Raw genomic sequence first — 22,390 nt, forward strand, 5'->3', positions numbered from 1 at the left:
TCTTGCCATCTACTTATCTGACCACTTTGCACATACTGAACTTGCTCCTGATTGTTGCATGGTGAGGAAAGACTCAGGCATCAGCAAATGGAGATCCTTGGTCCATGCAACACTCAACTTGCCACCACAGGGAAGGTGATGACCATTTATAGGAGAAAGTTCAGAGTGAATTCACTGACATTCACAACCCTTGCTTTGCAAGCCTTTTCCAATCCAAACCAAATGCAACCAGAGTTATTCAGTGCTTCCCCTAAAAATGGGGCTGTTTGGGAAAACCAACTCATATTCAAATCAAATTAGCCTGGATTAATGTGGCTTAAGGATGGCAGAATTTAAACCTGTCATGGTACATAATTTCTCATTATGATGCATCTTTGAATAAAACCAGTGATTAAAATGCTTGTGCCAAAATCAGGCCCTGAGTGGAGTCACTAACTTTATGAGTCTACCATACCAGCATTTCAGAAGAATGATAGTACTGCTCAGATGTCAAAGTACAGTCTAAAGGACCAGCACCACTAGTACCTTCCACTGGGTCACTGTGAACAACCCAGAAAGCTGGTTTAGGTGGGAACTGGGTTCTATTGAAAAGCTAGCCATGAGGTTCCCTGAAAATCCCACTTCACAGAATGTAAGGGAAGGTAGTTCTTAAAAAAAAAAAAAAAGCCAACTATTCGTGCATGTTCTGAGTCTGTTGGTAAAACCATTTGTACTGATTACTTCCTGACAGATGTGTGTTGAGAAGAAGTGTGGAAACCAGCTTGAGAAGACTCTTCTAGTTTGATCCTACATTGAGTATGGCCAACTGATACTCTGAAGCAATTTTATTTGCCACCCCTTCCAGTGGCCTTACTAAATTTTAGTGGTAAAAAAATCTGTTCCAAGATAATGGTTTTCAGAAATTGTGGGTGAGTTTCCAGTATATATGTTTTCTGTATAATGCCCTATCTATGCTTGTGTTGTGCTGCAAAACTGTAATAGAGCCTGACCACTTTGGAAAGCATCAGGCACAATATATTTTCAGCCCTTGGATCACCATTTGGTGATTGCTCCTGAGCGAGAATATAGAGGTTGCTTATTCTTATTCCAGAGGACATTCAGACAGGTTTTATGATGTACTCATACTTTCAATAGCAGGAGCTTTGGGGGGGGGGTGGACATAGCAGCAGAGGGAGGCTTTAGAGGCTGTGTCCCTGCTGTGAGCCTTCTGGGGCATCTGGCCAGCTATTGTGAGAAAAGAGGACATTAGATTGAGCTTTGGTTTGATCCAGCACAGCTCTTCTGATGTATAACTACAGTGTGGAAGAATTTCTAAATTAGGCCTCTGATTGGGTAAGATTCCTGTATGAAAAGGTTGGGGCTTTTTGGATTTTTTTAGAGTATGTGGATGAACAAATCTCCCCAGTCTTCTACGTGTTCCCACCTTTCTGGTTTATCTGCCTCCACCTGAGAAAACAATGGGGCTCTTCTGGAAGAACAGGCTCATTTGAGATGATATTATGAGGTTGGAGCAGGCGCAGCAGCAGCCCTACATTGTTGGCTTAGGAATTTGGTTTCCATGCAAGGTCACAGCAGAGAACATGATGTAGGAAGGGGATTCTGTCTCCATATCATATGCATTTTGTTCTACTGGAGAATACACTAAGAACAGACATTCTGAATGGCAGGGATCTTTCAGGTTTACCCCACAGAAGTCAGGGAAAGATTGCTTCATATATGCCATGGGGACTGTCATAATCTAACTCATTTAATTCAGACTCCTATTCTATGTACAGACAAACCTTGAAATCACAGGTTGCTGCTTCCCACTGACTTGCTAACTCATTTGACAGATGTGCTGTTCGATGAATCAATAGCTGATTCAATATCTTGCCCTTCTTTGTATCTGGAGAAGTGTGCATGCACACAAAAGCTTACACCCAGAATTAAACCTTGTTGGTCTTAAAGGTGCCACTGGATTCAAACTTTGTTCTGTTGCCCTTCTTCCCATGTTTTAAACATACTGTCCACTTTAGAATTATTTTTAAAGTACAGCATTTAGAGATTGGTTATGCACTGGATCACTGGTTTGGTGTACTTTAAAGCCTACAACATGCACACCCCCATCAACTTTTTAGAAAGTAGAAAATAGCTCTAGGAAGGGGAAAAGGTCTTGTGAGAGATCATAGGGTTCATCCAGCTGATACTCTGTATGACTGGCTTCTGTTGCAAACAGGTAGTAACTGTTTCTTCTGGGGCCAACCCTGACAAGGATCTACAGCTTGCTCAGGATACAGCACATGCTTTGCATACAGAAAACCCCATGTTAATCTCCCATTAAAAGATCCCAGGTGGCAGGAAAGACCTTTCTCTACCTGGGATGCTGTTGCCAGTTGGAGCAGACAGTATATAAGAGCCACAGGTCTGACTTAGTATAAGGAAGCTTCCTATGTTGAAGAGAAAACTGTATCTCTGTGCGAAACAGAGGGAATGTGCTTTCCCAAGGAGCCCAGTTAGGTATATGTGGATGCAACCCTAATTCAATAGCCTGTCTTCTTGAGCAGTACCAGCTGCTTCAAGGTTTGGTACAAGAGACTCTTAAATGCATGGTTCATGCAGTCATGTATCTAGCATACAGCTTTCAATCTGGCCCCATTATTTAGAGATTGCTTCATGCCCTGGAGCACTCAGGAGGTGAATGCTCAGTGGCACGGCTGTATATTGGCTCTGATGCAAGAAGAAAGAAGTCTCATCCACCCAGTTCCAATGCTGCTTTGTGTCTACTGGCAAACAAACTTCACTGGGATGCTGAAAGTGTTAAAGCTTCACTAGCAAGCCAATTTAGCCAACAGAGCTTTCATCACGTGCACGCGCATCTGTGTATCTTTCATCCACATACACTGAACATACCTGCTGCTTCACCCCACCCAGAGCTTTGGAAAGAAAAAACCCCACAGCTACAGCAATATTCCTGCAAGCAAGCTGATTCCAAAGCATCTTCTGCTTCCCCCCCCCACGCTGATAGCCTTCTGTTCACTTCACCTGCCACTTTCATTAAAATTCTAATTGTCCATTTGTGCTCCTTCCTGTCCCGTGAATGGTTGTGAGCGTAAGCAGAGAAGCATGGCCGTGCAAGGTATCACGGGTTGCTTAGCTCTAGAGAGTAAGGATACTAATGCCATTCTGATTGGTGGAGGAGACCAAAGGTGTGTGAGGGAGAAAAGCTGGGTGCTCATTTCAGTGAAGGGCTCCGAACACCCCCGGCTGCAGTGACAAGTCATTCTGCATACAACTTCCTCCTGCCCCTCCTTGTCCCCCTCCAGAATGGTGAAAAGGGGTTGAGTTCCAGGAGTCAGGCTCATGAGTGGGGGAAACCTCCCCTCCCCCTGTCATCATCACCCCCCTCCCCATTCCAGTCCAGTGCCGGCTCTCTGCCAAGTGAACAGTTGGTCTTTAGCGGCTGGTCCTTTGCCTTGGAGTTTATGCCATTGACTCAGATGGGTCTTGCGGAATGAAACAGCTCCTGTCTGTAGAGTCCCTTATTGTTTCCAAGGGCTTGCTTGGGCAGTGGCTACAAGTCACAGGGGTAGGGATAAACTGGGGCAAAGTGAGACATCCCTGGTCTTCCCAGAGGCAGCTTTTCCTTCCTGAATGTTCTCACAAGTCAACCAAAGGAGGGGTTCGGAGAGAACCAGCACCACAATGAGCACATTGTTAAGTGGCTGTGTTGGGGTGCACACTTGTGTGTTAAAATGTGGCTCCGTGGAACTTCACAGCATTCACAGCAGCCAGGGCTTGTGCTGGAAGAAGGAGAGGAGAAAACAGTCAGTGACAATAACTGGAGCCAAAGGCAGTGGCCTACCTCAATTAACTTTCCCACTATTTCTTAAAGCAAGGCTTTGCAGAGACTGTAAATGTAGGAGGCTTAGCTTAGATCTAATTCAAATATAGAAAAGAGTGAGGTGGTCAAATGGACTTTTCCACTACTGGAGGTGACATCCAGCTTTGAATGTTCCTTCTCAATAAATGCCATACAAAATTCAGTGTTGCCCACCAGTCACCGGCAACCAGAGGGAGCCTGGATGCAGTGACTGGTGTAAATGGTGTCACATAAAGCCATGACATAGGCTTGCCAGGTCCCTCCTGGCAACCTGTGGGACATGGAGGGGACTTACTTGGAGAAAGAAAAAGGCCCAGGCCTCATTGCCGACATTGCACAGGAAGTGATGTCATCACACCAGTGATGTCCAGGTGATGTTCTGGAATTTGGGCAAAAACTATATGGTAAAACCAGCTTCTACCACAGAGTTTTGCTCAAATACCAGAGTGTCATCTGGATGTCGCTGGTGTGATGATGGAACTTCCTGTTCAACACTGACAATGAGGTCTGGGCCTTTCTCTTTCTCCAGGTAAGGACCTGGAGGCAGGGATCCCCCACCTCCACCAGGGGTGTCTAGCAACCTTATCATGGCATCCTTTCTGGTCAAAAACTTGGAAGTGATGTCACTGAGTTGTGCAAATCTCTAGGAATTTCCCAGATCTCTACAGCAAAAAACACAGAGATCTGGGAAATTCCTTGAGAGTTGCACGACATAGTGACATCACTTCTGTGGTTTTGATCAGAAATGACACCATGGCATTGTGTAGGTAGTATTTTGGGGGTGGAGAGTGACATTTCAAGACTGTGCAACATCACTATGTGGTTTGTACCCAGAAGTGATGTCACAACCCTGTAGGAATTGACCCATTTCTGTGGTTTTTACCATAAAGACCAACCTAGAAGTGACACCACAATTTTTCTGCTGGAGTCAAGATTTGTGGCAGGGCCTGGCAGCGCCAGGCCTTCCTTATAAAAAGAGGCCTCCCACCAATTGTTGCTGTTGCCTACTGCCATTCTGAGGAGCAGTCAAAGAAAAAAACAACAATGCTACCAGTCTTTGCATCAGTATGTCACTTCTGGGTACAAGCTGGAAGTGATCATACATCACTCTAGGAATTGCCAGAAACTCTATGGTTTTATTGTAGAGCTTCTAGCTATTCCTAGAGCTACCCACTATCAATTATTGGTTGTACTCAGAAATGATGTATTGATGTTGGCAACACCAGTTTGGTGTAGTGGTTAAGTGCATGAACTCTAATCTTGGAGAACCAGTTCTGATTCCCCACTCAACACATGTCTAAGAGTTATGTTTCCAATTTCTGTAATTCTTATCCTATTACTTTGCTTATTGGATGACTTATTCTATTGACTGCACTGATTTAGACTGTGTAATCTGTCTTGAGCCAAGAGGGAATTAGATAAACATATGGAGCAGAGGTCCATCAGTGGCTATTATCCACAAGGTATAGATAGGATCTCTCAGTTTGGGGGCAAGTGATGCACTGTATTCTTCTAGTGTCCTGGCCCCACTGCTGGACCTCCTGATGGCACCTGATATTTTTGGCCACTGTGTGACAGAGTGTTGGACTAGAAGGGCCATTGGCCAGATCCAGCATTGGCTTCTTTTATGTTCTTATATTCTTATGAGCCTCAATGAGAAAAGCAGACTATAAATAATGTAAATATTACCACACTCTGCTTGCTGGTTTTCTACTTGCAGGGAATTTTTGACATTGGGAAGCATTCTAACATGAGATTGTGCATGATCCTTCATTGATCATCTGACGTGGTAAGGTCCGTTGTATCTGCACCACTATATCCCTGCCTGGGTGAACCAGGCTTTAAAGGAATGCCACAGAGATGTTATTTTGACATTAAAAGGCCCATATTTTTACATGAAGACTTTAAAAAAAATTAATGATTTTCTCCCAAAGCGATTGTGCCAAATGTGTGTCAGGCAGATCAAAGCAAAGTCTCTTGTGGCTGTTTGTGGAATGAATGGGAATAATATCACTAATAATGATAGGTGTCAGGCTTACAATTTGGGGAAAGATGCACGAGACTGCATACTGAAGGGGCCCATCTTGATATTCCTATACATCATATTTTAGCTATTTTTACTTATTCAGAAATTCAGAAGCCCTATACAATGAATGTACTGGCTGAACTGATCGATGGGGGTAAATTTACTTAACCAAATATGTTATGGGACTGTTTTGCATGCAGGAGATAATGGCCATGGGCATGCCTGAAAATTCTGACTTTTCCTAAATGTTTGGTCATAATTATTGCTGCATTTCTGCTAATGTTGTCATATCACATATTGCATTTGTAGTTCAATGGCGGCCTTCTTGACTATTCTACACAGAATATGTCTCATTGTAGAGCAGCAAGAATGAACATGTGTTTTATGGAAAATGTGACTTTGAACAGATTTTTTGAGAGGTGTGGACCTGCCCCAGTGATTTTTTTAAAAAATTGTCTGTACATGCATGTCAACATGTATAATAACTACAAAATTTTAATAAAATCCATAACTACAATACAACCAAATTGTATTGATTTGGCATGGAATGAATGACTTATGAACTGCAACACTATCATTATTACATACAGTTCATGTGGTTGAAGGGCAATACGGCTATGCGGTTATCAACTAATTTTGCTGGGTTATACAAAGTAAAAATTATTCAAGGGTCTTAACATGCATTAAAACATGTTTTATCGGGGGGGGTGTCGGGGTGTGTGTGTTGCATACACTACCTCAATGATACAAACATTAAAGAGCCTAAAATGACCTTTAATTTGAGTCATGAATGGCTGCTGCCTACCTATTCGTAATGGACCTATAGCTCATTAATTGAACTTTAAAAAAAAAAATTCTCCCACTCCACCTCTGCAGTGCTTTTAGGCCTGGCAACATGTGAATTATAATTCTTGGGGACAAGATATTCAAGAAAACCTGTACCACAATATTGTACCACAAATTTTGCATGGCAAACCATTTGCTCTTGTACTATGGAAACCCTGTCAACGGACTCCAGGAAAATATATGATAGCTCGGTTCATTGTTGAGGCATCTTCCGCTGAGTCCATGGAAGGAGACTTGGTTTATTTAGAAAAGTCAGAAATGTTAGCTTAGTGGAAATCAATGAATGGATCGGTTGGTGGAGGGAGGAAATGCTTGAGAAAGAGGCTTGCCAACTCTTTTCCCCAAGAAACTGAGGTAAACAGAGAATGAGATGGAGGAAAATAGAAAATGTGCTTACTTTATGGCTCAGACACGCATAAAATGGCTGTCGGTGCCCTGGGATGAGTCAGACGAGAGGGACTTGGTCGGTGGAGTCGGGGAGGCTGGGGAGGTGGGAGGGCTCGGGGTGGCACATTGAGCTGGAAACAAGAAATGGAGAAAGTGCCTGAAGAACATGATACTTCAGCCAGAAAGGAGGAAGAGGAAACAAAGGCAAAGGCACACATTCCATACAGCAACAGAGGTTAGAGGAAGGGAAAAGGAAACATGATTAGAAATAACAAAGTGGTACAAAAGGGCTCCTCCATGGTGTGCGCACATTATGCCCCACTGGCACGGCACGCTGCACAGGGAGCATCACGGAATACGGCAAGGAGAAAGCATGCATGGCCCTTGCAGCCTGCCACGCTGCTAAAGATGGAAGTATTTTCTTTTCTGCTCGGCATTTCGTCAGCAAAAAGTGTCAGGATTAATATTAACAGGAACCGGAATACCCACAGTGCAGCCCTAATATGTGATGATATTCATCACAGATTCTAAAACTAGATGTGGCTTGAATAAAAATAATCTCAGCTGCACAGGACTGGCCACAAGGTACTAGACACTCACTACACAACAGCTTCATACTCAGTCCTGAGTAGCAGCAGCAGCAGCAGCAGTAAACTGAACCATCTAGATATTTCCTTTGGCAAGGCTCCAGAGGATGGAAACGCTTCCAGTGAAGAAAAACATACAGCTAGTATGTTCCCTAGCCATTTGTAGCCAGCTCACTGTCCCCCTTGCCATTGGTCAAACTTTAGATATATATACAGAAACGGCCTTGCCTATGCTTCACTGATGTAGTCTTTATTCCCTTTATGGATTAAGGGAGAGGATAGCAAAGTCCATTACGATGCCTACCACTGCACAAGTCATTTGATGGCCCAGACCAATTACTGTGATGTGCAAACATGCCCCCTTTGACACCAGTATAAAACTAGAGCCATTTAGCAGCACATTTAGCTTCGTAGGATAATTTTTCTGCAGCAGCAGTGGTCCTGCAATTTACAGTACCAAGAACTTTAGCTGTTGTCTGTTTTGTTTATACTATGTACAACAAATAGTAATAAATAGCTCATTCATTTATTTCAAGTACAAATACAACTTATAATTCAATGTAGGATATCCTGCGACTGGCAAAACTTGGAGTAGGGAGTAGAAGCGTTGGCTTCTTCGAGGGATGCATGACTCCCTCTCCTACTCTTTCTTACCTTCTCTTTCTGCATTGTTATCATCTTACCAGAGAGCATACGGCCCCGCCTGGAGGCTTCTGCAGCCAAAGCACAGGAGATCTCTATTCGCTTCTCCTGCTCCTGGAGCTGGGTCTCTGAGTCCTGGGGCATGTCCACCTCTCCCTCATTGAGGGGGACCACATTCTGCATGCTGCAGGAGAAAAGGCTTGGAGTTATCTCTGGAAGCTGACTGTCCCAGAACATGCCTGACCAAGAGAACAGGTTCATGGCTCACAGGTCAATGGCTCAGGAGAAGATGAGGGAGTAGAGACATGAAACAACATACTTTCTATCAAACAGTTTGTTTGGCACTTGGGGTGATGACACACTGATTAAAGACCACTGGCGTCAGCAGGTAGCTGTTCAAAATGCATGCATGAAAAAGAACAGATGAGGGGGTCTACAAGGTGCCATGACAGCTGTGACAACCATGCCCCCCAAAGCCAATGCAAAATCACTGTAGAACACATGTGGAAGGTAAAAGTTGGGGGGGAAAGACAATGGAAAATGTACAGAAAACTCCCACATGCAGAAGCTCCATCACCAACATGCATCCCTCTGCATTCACAGAGGCAAGGAAAGTAATGTGGAGAATCTTCGTAGAAGGAGCCAGAACCATATTAAGTAGAAGAAAGACAGCTCTAGCTTGTGTTGTACCTGGATTTGGCAATGAGAGTCTTTATCCTTTCCACTTTCTTTTGCTTCTCCTTCATCTCCTCAGGACTCAATGGGGTATCAGGTTCCAGCTCGATGTACCTTTCTGGGATGAGGACTTTGTCTGGAGTGGAAAGCTGAAGAGCAGACAGAGGCAGGTAGTGAGTTCAAAAGGTGGCAAATAAGATGAGCTTCATGGAAACTGTCTTAACTCAGGCAATTGTTTCTAATTCCTGGCTTGAGGTAATCCATTACAAAGCATTCTGGCTCAAATTCATCCTGGCTTGTCAGGTTACTCTGTCTAGATCAGAGGTGTTGAACTCCTTTGTTACGAGGGCCAGATCTGACATAAATGTCACTTTGTCAGGTCAGGCCATGCTTGCCATAAAATGTAATGCCAGGTACAGGAGATATAAACTTTATAAAGGGCGCAGGCAAACTCAAGTAATGATATTATTTTTACTCAAAATACACACATGCTTAAAACATTAACACTCTTACAATATTTCCTTAAAGTATCTCCCTGATGCCCACCCTCCTGCTTCCACTGCCCATTATGCATTAGCCAGGGGTCATTTCGTAGAAAAAGAGCTAGGGGAACTCATTAGCATAACTCATTAGCATATGCCACACCCCCTGACATCACCGGAAGTGTGTCATAAGGCCACACCTCCTGACATCACCGGAAATGTGTCATAAGGCCACACACCCTGCCCCCAATGGTCCGGGCCGCCGGTGCCGGCCTTGCAGCTCCACTGTCGAGCCCCATGAGGGGCCCGGTGGTGGACCTGCAAGGCCGGCGGGAGTGCAAGGAAGCCCCGCGAAGGCCCTCCCACGGGGCTTCGTCATGTGCCCCGCCCCCGTACCTCACCTGGGGGAACTGCGTTCCCCCGCATTCCCCCCCCCCGAAATGACCTCTGGCATTAGCCCTGGGAGAGTATACAGGGACATAATGCACAGCCCCTGTCATCTGGCAATAAAGGTTATGACCAGTTGTTTGCAGGCCAGATAAGAGTCGTGGATGGGCCAGTTCTTGCCCGTGGGCCGTATGTTTGGCACTCCTGATCTAGATTGTCCTGGGTCCTGGCGCCTAATCACAGACATGTTAACAGACTAGACCCTAGTTTAGCCACATACAATGGACCATTTAGGGAAGGAGAGAAATTCTATGCTAGGCAGGTTGTGGTATAGATAAACATTAGATTTTACCTCTTTGCTGATATCTACATCATAATGTTCTGGTTCCAGCTCCATTTTACGCAGCCGAGCAATCTCTTCCCGGGGGGTTTCATACATCTTGCCCGAGTCTTCTGAGCGTAAGGCTGCCTCCAGATCAGATATATCTACCTCATGGATGCTGCGGTGTCTGCGAACCTAGAACATTTCATGATCAGCTGACTTTAGGGTCGTCTGGTGACAATAAATGCAGATTACACCCCATCAGACCTGGCTAGCTCTTATACCTGGCATGTCACAACTACCCCTTCCTCATATCAGACCTGGCTTAAACATCATGCTGGCAAGGCAAAGAGTGTTCCTATGCAAATGTGCATGGGCTAAGCATCTCATTTAAACTGGACTGCTGCTTGCACAATGTTTACATGCTTAGTTTACATGTCAGCGCAATATCTGCCTGGACTATGGCTTGCAAGCTAAGCACACACAGCTGCTTTGTATAGTGCAACATAGCTTAAATGAGACATTTAAATCTCTGCCTGGATTGTGTCACTACATATTGCAAGTGGGAGCTCACACAACTGAATGACTGCAAGTTGACTGATCACCAGGTGCAGATGGTTAACCCCCAAGAGGTCTTAAAGAACTCAAAACTGAAATCGCAGAGTTTTTAGCAAAGGTAATATGCAAGAACACTGGGAAACAGCCAATATGATATTGATTTTTAAAAAGGGACCAGGTGAAGGCAATGACACTACAGGCTTGTTAGCTTAATGGTTGTCCTGGTAAAATAGTAGAGAGTGTTATTAAATACAGAATTGTTCAACACATGGAAGAAGGAACTTTGATGAAGAGCAATCAGCATGGCTTCTGTAAAGTGAACTCCTGCCTCATCTTAGAATTCTTTGAGAGCATCAATAAGCATGTAGACTTGGGTAGACACTGTATATTTAAACTTCAAAAAGCAGCTTACAAGGTACCTCACCAAAGGCTTTTGAGTAAACTTATTCCCTGACTGTTATCCCATAAGAGAATATGTCCTTTCATGGATTAGTCACAGGCTAGAAAGGAGGAAGTAGGTGTGAAAAAACTGTTCAAATGACTTGTATAGAAATATTAATTTCTGTGGGCTTCATGTTTCCCCCTTGGAATGTATCTTGCTGAACCCCTGTTGTGTGCATTTCCTCTAGAAGCCAAATGGGCTCAATAGCCTGCCATAAAACATTCCTTCACACGCTGGAAGAAGAGCAGATGCCTAGCTGACATGCAAACAGGCACGTAGTAGGCCCAAGGTGGGTTGGGCTCTGGGGTCATTTGCTGCAGAGGGTGGTCCCCAGACCTAGCCTATCCCCACCCATTGCCATGACAACCCAAGAGGTGGACAACCCCCTGTCTATTGTAATTGGCTAATGGCCACAGCTGATTGTAATCAGATTGGGGTTTAATTGTCTGATCCCTTAGAAGAGAGCTCTGTTTCTTCTCTTGCTCTCTCTTTCATGTTGAATTGTACCTGGGAAAGGCTGTCCCAGGCAGAACAAAGGATTCTTTGGTGCAGCTGAGCACATGGCTGCATACTTGCACAAAGATGGGATTTCTGCTGAAGATCCTGTGGGATCTTGTTGGACTGTATACTTGGACATTCTTGACTATGGATCCTCCTGGTAATTATGCATATCTCTAATGTCTAGTCAGGGCCAAGAGCCATAGGTTTTCTTGTTTTGAATTCTTATTATTCTGATTGCAAGTCTGTACTGAATAAACTTTATTCTTGCTTATAAATAGTGTCTGCTTGATGGGTAACTGGACTCCAAGGCTAAACTCCCTGTGCCTAGCTGGCTGTAAGCTACCATTGAGCCTTAAGAGTGCATCTCTGAGGAGGTGCTAGAGCTGGGTATTGTTGTTAATGTACTGTAAACGTGTAGGAGTTTTCCCTCATTCCTAGACAGGCGTGGGGGTAGAATCCTGTACATGACTGTTTTTAGATGTATATATTTATTGTTATTGTGCTTTTATTGTTTGAGCCGCCCTGAGTCTGCTACGGCAGGGAGGGTGGGGTACAAATTTAAATAAATAAATAATAAAAAGGTGATTTTTATAGTGGAGAGAAGTAAACAGTGGGATCCCCACTGCATTGAGACTGGAGCTATTTAATATATTCATATATGACCTAGACCTGAAGATGGCCAGTGAGGTGATGAAGTTTGTGACTGACACCAAATGGTTCAGGATGGTGAAAACACAAGGGAAGCACCAAAATCACCTTTTCAAACTGGGTGAATGAATGACAAAATGGCACATGGAATTCATCATGAGTAAATGCAAAGTGACACATGTCAGGGCAAAAAACATAATCCTAATTTGACATATATGCTGATGGAGTCTGACATGGTAATGACAGATCAAGAAAAAGGCCCTGGGGCTATTGTGGATAACTTGCTGAAAATATTGACTTTTTAGCATAAAAAGTTAACTTTATGCTAGGGATCATAAAAAAAGAGAGATTGAGAATCAAACTGCCAGTATAGTAATGCCTTTAGAAGAGTCCCTTGTGTGGCTTCATTTGGAACACTGTATACAGTTCTAGTTACAGCATCTCAAAAAGGATGCTGAAGAGCTGGAAAAAGTACTGGAAAGGGCAACCAAAACGATCACAAGGTTGGAGTGCCTGCCCTGTGAGGCAAGGCTGAAACATCCATAGCTCTTTAGGTTAGGAACAAAGGTAATCAAGGGCTGATATGATAGAGGTCTGCAAAATTGTGCACAGTCTAGAGAATGTGGATAGAGGGGAACTTTTTTCCTTTTCCCACAATACTAGAATGAAACTGATTGGCAGTAGTTTCCAGACAGACACAAGGAAGTACTCTTTCACACAACCGGTGGTTAATCTTTGTAACTTGCTGCCACAAGATATGGTAATGGCCAGTGGCTTAGATGGATTTAAGAGGGGGCTGGGCAAATTCATGGAGGTTAAGTCAATTGATGGTATTATCCACAATAGCCGTATACAGCCCCCAAGTTCAGAGGTAAAATGACTGATTATATGCTGGAGAAGAGTCACAAGGTGAGGGCTGTTGTCTGTGGACCATGCCTGGGAACTTGGAAACTGGGAACTTGGAAACAGGAGGCTAGACTAGATGAACCACTGGTCAAGCATGGCTTTTTGTAATGGGTCTTCCATATATTTTTTTTTCCCTCTGAACACAGAAAAGGAGAAAAGTTCTACCCTACATTTTCCTGTGACATGCTAGGTTTTTATGTGTAGGAATCTTTTGTGTATGTGCACAGAGCTTGGCAGGGGGAATATTTCACAAGCAGTCTAAAACGGTAAAACTGGGATACAGGTTCACCATCTCAGCATCTGTCTGTAAGAACCAAGCCTTTCCACCATGATCCCAGATGATGATGAAGAAGAAGAAGAGAGAGAAGAGATTGGATTTATACCCCGCCCTTCACTCAGAGTCTTAGAGCAGTTTACAAACCCCTTTCCCTTCCCCTCCCCACAACAGGCACACTGTGAGGTAGGTGGGGCTGAGAGAGCTCTGACAGAAACTGCCCTTTTAAGGACAGCTCTTGCACAAGGTCATCCAGCAGCTGCAAGTGGATGAATGGGGAACTAAACCCATTTCTCCCAGATTAGAGTCCACACACTTGACCACTACACCAAACTGGCTCTGATTTTCCAGAAATTGCTGATTTTTCTCTCACTCACTTCTTGCTCTGTTTTCTTGGTATATTAGCCTTGCTAAACCCTTCTCTGGAAAGACGACTGACCCTCTTTACACCAGGTGGCAGGTTGGCCTTGAGACAGATATGGTGGGGGAGTTGCCAAGGCCCCACAGCTTGGATAGTGCTGTCCACCGCAGCAGCAGGGAGTGTGCACTGTCCTCTCTATCTGAGTAGTGTCTATTTGGCCCCATGAAGGAGTGAACCTCCTATCCCTCCTCCCTCCCTAGGTGGATGCAGTAGGTCCTCTCCTCCCTCTCTGCAGCAGTGCTGGTGGACATCACTGCTTTTTGTTCTCATCTGCCCAACTGAGCAGAGATTGGTGCTCGGAGCAAGCACAGCCACCAACCAGGGGGAGAAGGCAGATGAGAGGGTGTCAGTGACTGCTCTTCCCTCTGCATGACTGAGCAATAAGCAATGATGGAAATAGTCACAGCCCTTTCCTTGCCTGTTCTCTCTGTGTCATGTAGTCAAGCCTGGGAGTGGTTCTGATGGATATTGTTCTGCCAAGAGCCCCCTGAACCTGGAACCAGCCTTGTCACTAGACAGACCCTAAGACACATTCAAGATCAAAAAGTAGGCATGGAAATGCTTATCAGAGTAGGCCTGGGAGATAAATGCTAACTCCCATATAGCAAAACTGATATTGGCTTATATAGGGATACGTTACCACTTTGTAAGAAGCAGGAGTTTTGGAGACAGAGCCCTCTATCTGTTGCTGATTGGCTGGAAGCTGCAAGCTCCGCCTTTTCTCCTTCACAGAACCACTTTGGTGGCGCTTCATGCGATCAATTTGTTCCTCTACACTCATTTTTGCCTTCATCTCATTGGCGAACACAGCACTTTTTGGCCTATCCTAGGGGGAAAACACAGGATGCTTGTGGTTATCTACAACCTCAAGATGTTTCTTGCATCTGGACTGGAAACTGGGGACAGATTCAGAGAGAAAAAACATGTCCTAATTATTAACTAGCAGTCCTATGTAAATCAATTTTGGTTTCTGTTAGGAGAAAGGGCCCTGACTGGAATAGCATGGGATCTGAGACATGAGGTTAAAGCCAGCAATCTATGGATGCAAAGGTCACGAATACTTCCCATGTTCTCCTGCCTACAGGGCCCTTTCTGACCTCATGAAAGTTTATTCTGGAGGTCACAAGACCTAAGTGGACTAATAGCCATGTGGGTCAGGAGGCTGCAGTTAGGAGCAAGAAGGAACAAGTTCTCTCCTCCCTCTTCCGTCAGCACAACTGCACTGATGGAAGAGGGAGAAAGGGTGATTTCATCCCCTTTCCCACTGCAGCCTCCTGACCTACATGGCTAGTACTTGGATGGTAATATATGTGGTTGTGCCTGGGCAATATAGAATGGAATGAGGGATTTGGAAACGGAGAATGTTGCTAATGAGGAACACTGGCAACGCTGGTCAGCTGGGGATTTATGGCACCGAGTGCTGTTCAGAAGCAAAACTGGAGCTGGGCATTACTGAGTGGAAGGAGATGCTGCCTAGGGAGGTAGTGAGCTCCCCCTCCCTGGCAGTCTTCCAGCAGCGGCTGGACAACCACTTGACAGGCATGCTTTAGACTGTCAAGCAGGGGTTGGACTAGATGGCCTACACAGCCAACTGCATGATTCTATTATTTGAGTTCAGGCATTCAGACCAACTACAACGTTTCTCAAGCACTGCAATAGAGGGTTAAACACTAATCCAGTTAAATCCCACTCACCCAGTGGCATGGTGTGGGGGGTGTGTGTGGATGCTGTGAGGACTGGGGCAGGGAAAATGCAGGGCAACTCAACATGCGGAAGCCCTACAGCCTGTGCACTACATTGGCAGCTGCAGAAACAATGGGAAAACCACAGCAAAGTATGTCATGTGGAACAGACTCTCCTCACTCTCTCCTAAGGCCTAGTAATCCATTTCTGCATTTTCCCTGCCTTTCCTTCAAGTAGGTCAAAATAGCATTTTGTCTACTAGTTAGGCTGAGAAAAGGTGGCTGGCCCACAGGCCTGTAGCTACGGTGGGGCATTTCATGGCTCCGCCCCCTCAAATATGAGGCACGCTCCACAACAGCTGCTGTTCCTCTCCCCCTCCCTGCCCTCCTGTGACATTAAAAAGGCCCTACAGCTGATCGGCGGGAGCACATGGCCTGCCGATCAGCTGAAGGGTCCTTTAAATCTTGCAGCCACCCCTCTCCCTCCTCCAAGATTTAAAGTGCCCTCCAGCTGATCAGCTGCACACCTCCCCTGAACTCCAAGCAGTGATTTCATCACTTGGAGATCAGCCGCAGGCAGCCCCCGCTAGAAAAACAGCATTTAAAGGGTTCCCTTTAAATGCTATTCTTTCTGGTGGGGGCTGCCCATGCTTGATCAGGCGAAATCACTGCTTGGAGTTCAGGGAAGGTGTGCGGCGGCCCCTCTCCTTGCAGGAGGTAAGGGAGAGGAGCAGCTGCTGGCTGCACACCTTCCCTGAACTCCAAAGTTCAGTGAAGGCATGCAGCTAGCAGTCGTCCCTCTTCCCCTGCAAAGGGAACCCTTTAAATGCTGTTTTTTCTAGTGGGGGCTGCCCATGCTTGAAGTCCAAGTGGCGAAATCACCACTTGGCGTTCAGGGAAGGCATGCGGCCACCCCCTCCCCACCCAAAAAAATTTCCCCATGCCCCACCAACCCAAAATGTCTGGCTATGGGGCTGCCGGCCCATAGTCACCCAGTGAGCTTCATGGCTGAATGAGGATTTGAGTACCCTTAATGACAAATTCTCATTGAAATGACCCCCAGACTTTGCCTTACCCGGGAATTCAGTCCATTGGGTAGGTTGCTTGCGCTCCTTCTTATCACACCTGATGTGGGTATGGTGTCCTCATCCAGGGGTGATTTGGTCCTTGGGGGAACAATGCCAACTGAGAGAATACAGAAGGGAAAAAGGGCAATTTAATAAGCAAAACGCAAGAAAGTCAGGTTTCTGTCAGGGATAGACATAAACCACCATATTTTATTTATCAGGTCCTTTTATGGAAACCACGCTGCTGATAGTACCTTTGTTGAGAGCTACTTGCTTGTCAGTTTCTTGCTCTTGCCGTGTCTGCAAAAGCCCTGCCTCCACTGTAGCACTGGAGGCTGTTGTCCGCTGGTGGTCTTTCTTGCTCGGCTCGAAGCTGGACTTGGACTGTGGGAGCAAATACATTTCATGTGAGGAATAGCTGAAGAAAGGTCCTGCCTCAGGAGGGCTGCCACTTTCCTTAAGCACACAGATTTCAGACACAGACAAACACACATGCAAAAAGAAAAAGAACAGAAATGCCCATACAAAATGGGAAGAGGAAACAGTAATGTGAAGAAGAAGAAGAAGATATGGTTTTATTGGCAATGTGCCAATGCTGTAAGCCGCCCTGAGCCCGCATGCGGGGAGGGCGGGATATAAATCAAATAAATAAATAAATAAATAAAATAAACCCTTGCAGGTTCTCCCCCCCCCTTCAGATTTAAATCAAGAAATGCTCCTTGCAGAAAAATAATAATACATTCAGAGACTGGATTGGACTTAACATAACTATTAGTGAAAGAAGGTCATGGTCATGATAGGAACCCCCACCAGTAAATGGAGGCCAGAAGACCAATGAAACTTTGAAAAATCATTATGATCTCGAACAAAAAAAATAACAGCTTGGAAAGAGGAATTTTCTGCAAAGAGGTTTTTCTGTTGGGAAAGCTTGGCACTCAGATAGCTGCAATAAAACCTGCTCAAGTCCCTCTCCTTCTGCTTCACCTCTCATAGCATCCGTGAGGGCAATCTCTGCAAATAACATAGATGACTAGTGCAGGGAATGAGCGGAGGAATGGAAAAGGACAACAGAACTAAAGCCACAAGGATGGATGGCACAGAATGGGCTAGCAAAATGGGCCAGAAGCAACTGAGCTGCAACCATTACACTGCCCACTTGAACCTTGCAGTCTCTCTGCCAGTCAATCAGGTTGCACATCATCACCTGCTCCGCTTTTGGTCACAGGCCGTCTAGAAGCGTCGACCTCCAGAATCAAGGCAGGAGCCTCTATACAGGCGGAGCTGTCTTTCCAGACTATGAATGGCTTGAGGGTTCTCTGTGGATCCGGCTCATAATACTCGACCCACATCTTCCCTCTATGGCAAGGGCATCTGACTTCTGTTCACTTATTAAGAACTACCAAATCCTTATAGTCCCCTTGATGGAGACTGGCATTATTGAGACTAGTTAAAAATATTGTATTACCTAAAAATGCACATTACAGATTGGAGCACAACAAAAAGAGGTGTAGGGGGGTGGGGATGTGATTTTTGCCAACATCTCCCTCCTGAAGCAGCCTTCCAGCTCCCCCCATGCTGCTACTGGAGATCCCCCCCATTTCCAGGATGCATTCTGGGCTGCAGCGGGAGGGAGGAAATGATGCTTACCTGCACAAAACTTCTTCCACGCATGGAAGTTTTAGATTAGATCCAACCCATTGACGGGGGGGGGGGACTTTAGGGTTCGAAAAACCAATTTCCATTATTAAAACTTAATTGCCTTAGTTCCCAGTTTAACTTTCTTTCCTGTGACCTTTTGCTAGATTTCTGCTGAATTTCCTAAATGTGGATGCTATCGTTCCTTCTGATGTGCAAACCTTGTGGCATTCCACTGGAATAAACAAGGCCAGTCACTATTTCTCAGCCCGTCCCTGTAGCTAGACAATTTTTTTTGGGGGGAGGGGGATGACGACATCACTTCTGATGTCACAAAAAAACATAAAATAAAAATAGAAGAGTTGGAGAAGAGTCGGCTCCCTGGCACGGATCAAGCACTCTCCTAGTCCCCCTGCCCTGCTCTCCGCACAACCCCCCTTAAACAAAAAAATTCGGCTGCAAATCAATCTAAAGGGCCTCCCCTTCTCCCCAGCCTCATGGCCCCCTCTGCCCTTCACCCGTGCCATGGGATGCGCTGGGTCCTATTGCTCCTCCAACACCCCAGGAGAGAGGCCGCCCAGCAGCAGAGTCCAGCTGTCGCTTCACGGGGGGGGGGGGGGGGGGGGGGGGGGTTCTGGCAACACCAGCCCTGCTCATGCTCTCTTCTCAGCTGCCTGCTTGAGGAGCCATTAGGTGTGGTTGCGACTGCTGCTTCAGCTGCCAGCCCCAGCCTCCTCTCCGAGCTTAGACAGCAGGCAGGAAGGGCTTCAGCTGGAAGTCAGGAAGCAGCAGGAAGAGCCAGCGAGGCCACAGCGACTGCCAGCAGTGATAAGGAGTGTGGTGCACTGGGGTGGGGGTGTTGCAGATTTAGAAGGGGGCACTGCCCCCACCACCCCTGCCTAGCTATGGCCCTGTCTCAGACTAACTTACCCTCAAGATCATTATGAGAAATAAAAGGAGGTAGCTACAGATGCCACTCTCAGCTGTTCTAAAATGTAATTTTAAAAATAACAGCAGAAGGTCTGGAGATTTTCTTCTGCCTCCCCTATTGCTCATAGCATATAATGGTTGCATCTCCAAAGCTCTTATGACATGATAGCTCATCTCAACATTGAGATGAAAGCCAGTTTAAAATGTCTCAACTACCTTTATCAGAGGTAAATGGATACATCACATTCATTGTAAATGTCAGTTCAAAACTGTGTTATAAACTGAGTTGGGAATTATTCTGAGAAGAATGCTTTTTGTCCATGACATTCTTGCTGATAATACCTACAATGGACATTTTTATACCACTCTTCTCTTGAGCAGCAGTTGTAATGGAAGTGCAGAAAACTTGCACACCAGTGTAAATACAGAATTGCAGCCAAGAGCTGGAGGCAAACAATCGTTTTGAATGAGCTAACAGTGGGCTCAGATGGGCATTTTCACGAATACACATCTTTCTTTAGGCCCCAGCATTTCCATTGTTCCAACAGATTTTGCTGGGTTTTGCACTGATTCAGAAACCTATTGACCAGAGGTAAATGTGTGGGAAATATTCAGACCAGCTTCAACTCTCTGATAAACACTATTGTCTGTCTCTAGCCTGCCCAGGATTCTGATTTGAAATCTGAGCCCCATTCCTGCCTTCTAGCCCCATCTATGATCAGAGTGGCTAACAAGAAGCCATTTATAAAGTGCAGCTCATGACCCTCTCCAAAAAACTAATTGCCCCAGAAGCCATGGCTTGAGATCAGCTTCATACATTACATTTCATATCCCTGGATATCGGGAGGAAAAATATCATGCATGAAGCTGCCTTTATTCACAATGGGCTTAGGAGATCTTTGCTTGGTCGAGACAGATGCTTTGTCAGTCAATTTGTTCCATGTCCTTCCCCGATTCCTGCGCGGAGTGTGGCAGGGGACAGAGCATGCCTCCAGTTCTCAAACTTGGTTTTGATACCTGTCCCCTCTTCGCCTCGCTGCTTTGCTGCCAGGAAGGGGAATTAGGATACGGCCAGAGGCGACTTTCAGTAGGGAGCGGAGGGATAGTCGGAGGAGATTCCAAGGGCACATATGATTTGGGGAGGGGAGGTCGAGGTGGCCCAGGCTCCTGGAGAGGAAGCCAAGAAGTGTTAGGAGTAAGAGCAGAGAAACTGTGAGAATGGGAAGGAAAAGAGAATTAGTGAGACACAGACATAAACAGAGACAGGTGTTAAACCCACAACAGGGCAGCTATGACTGGACACCCAACAGCCCAGAGATCTTATAGTCACCTACTTTCCCTGCTGAGCAACCCAATGCCTAGCTATGCAAGCCTAATATTAGCCTGATATTACTAACCATGTATGCAATAAAAATATCAGAGGGGATGTGACTTCCCCCCTCCCACACAAGTACATCTATTTCAATATACCTTATTTAGAATATAGATAAGGTATTATTTACGCACTCTGCTGTCCACAACACAATGCAAGCTGGTATCTATGACATAACTCCTGTATGGTGCAAAGACCCAGTAGGGGTTCTATACACATCAATATCAAAAGGTTTTAGCAACACAGGAAGTGTGTTGGGATGGAAAACAAGTAGGACCAGAAATAATGGTTGTTTGGGGGCAGAAGTCTGATTCTGACAGCAGATGGTAAGGGAGCATCATACGTTTGCCTTTTGGCTCTATCCACTGGTTCAGGCTTCCATGTAGCTACCTGGTATAGGAAGGAGGAAGCTTCAAAAGTCACATTGCCCATCAACCACATGCAAAGCATTCCAAAATGTTTAGAGTGCTTGAACTCCTCTACCAGTGCTCTTGCACCCACATGTCCATTGAGACAATACCTGAACCCCTTATGAACTCCAACAATCCGTTTATACAGAAGCCCACTGTTCACATGGAACTTTCTCTCTGTGCCACCACAGATTCTGTTTATGCATTTTCTATGGTGTGGAGAAAGTTACATAACTATAAATAAAGTAAATAAATAATATCAATGGCTCACTAAGGCTTCACCCAGATCATTTATGAATAGAACCAGTTCCCTTCTTTAATATTGTCATGGAAACACATGTGCAAGAGCTGCCTGAAAAGCAGAAGAGAGGGAGCACAGGTACTGTCAGGGCTATTTTTGGGCAGGCAGAACTCATTAGCATAATAGGCCACACCCAACAGCAGAAACTTATTAGGATTGGCCACATTAGGGGTGTGTGGCCTAACATGCAAAGGAGTTCCTGCTACAAAAAAAGGCCCTGGGTTTTGACAACAAACAAGGTAAGCAGAATAACAAGCAAAAGGTGGGTGTAGCTGGATAACCACTCTTCTGGTAACATGTGGGTGCGGCCTAGCGTGCTAATGAGCTGTGCTGTCAGGGGTGTGGCCCAATATGCTAATGAGTTCCTGCTGTTGGGTGTGGCCTATTATGCTAATGAGTTCCTGCTGGGCTTTTTCTACAAAAAGAGCCCTGGTACTGTTATACCTAAAAAGCAACAGTACTCTCACACACTCTGCAATAGGAAGGAAGAACCTGTTGTTTATTAGTTTGGCACTAGTGTTCCCAGTGGAATTGATGCCTAGAAGTATTCTAAGGCTCTAGAGTTTTTAGTCAGTTCCAGAACAATTAAATGTTGGATTCCTATTGGGGAGAAAGCTGGGGTATAGATTAAGTCAATAAATAAATAACAACCTTTTAAATTACAGCCAAAAAAATTACTGCAGCTTCTGCCACTTTGCATGTAAGACCAAGGTGTGTGTTGCCATCTGCTGGCAGAATGATTATATTGACAACGGAAGTGGTAGAAGGCCACCTTACCAACGACATGCTGTCCGTACTGCTCCCCCCTCCCCATTGCTCCATCTCCTCATGGTGGGCAATGACAGATTCACTTACCTCATTGCTGCCTTGCTTGGTAGGGGAGCTCTGGGAACCTGACACAAGGGAGAAAGGGCTCAGTGGACTTGTGAGACTGGCTGAGCTCAAAGGGCTGGCTGGGCTATTGGAGCTGTAGGTTCCTGATGGGCCAAGGGTCACTGCAGAAAAATAACAGGAAAGGGCCAGAATGAAT

At 45.4% G+C, this 22,390-nt stretch overlaps 1 protein-coding gene across 1 annotated transcript in view; it reads right to left on the minus strand.

Moving 5' to 3' along the window:
- Window positions 1–3,407: 3,407 nt before the first annotated feature.
- Window positions 3,408–22,390, minus strand: part of PLEKHA6 (pleckstrin homology domain containing A6) — a 69,733-nt gene continuing 50,750 nt past the window's right edge. The window contains exons 15-23 of the mRNA XM_015407318.1: window positions 22,216–22,355; window positions 16,967–17,096; window positions 16,721–16,830; window positions 14,604–14,789; window positions 10,244–10,408; window positions 9,038–9,171; window positions 8,389–8,531; window positions 7,129–7,249; window positions 3,408–3,779 (exon numbers count right to left, since the gene is read on the minus strand). Of these exons, the coding sequence (XP_015262804.1) occupies window positions 7,137–7,249; window positions 8,389–8,531; window positions 9,038–9,171; window positions 10,244–10,408; window positions 14,604–14,789; window positions 16,721–16,830; window positions 16,967–17,096; window positions 22,216–22,355 (1,121 nt within the window). The 3' untranslated portion in view covers window positions 3,408–3,779; window positions 7,129–7,136. The remainder of the gene's footprint in view (window positions 3,780–7,128; window positions 7,250–8,388; window positions 8,532–9,037; window positions 9,172–10,243; window positions 10,409–14,603; window positions 14,790–16,720; window positions 16,831–16,966; window positions 17,097–22,215; window positions 22,356–22,390) is intronic.

This window comes from Gekko japonicus, unplaced genomic scaffold (assembly GCF_001447785.1).
Source record: "Gekko japonicus isolate JY-2015 unplaced genomic scaffold, Gekko_japonicus_V1.1 scaffold228, whole genome shotgun sequence".
In the NCBI taxonomy this organism is placed as follows: Eukaryota; Metazoa; Chordata; class Lepidosauria; order Squamata; family Gekkonidae; genus Gekko; species Gekko japonicus.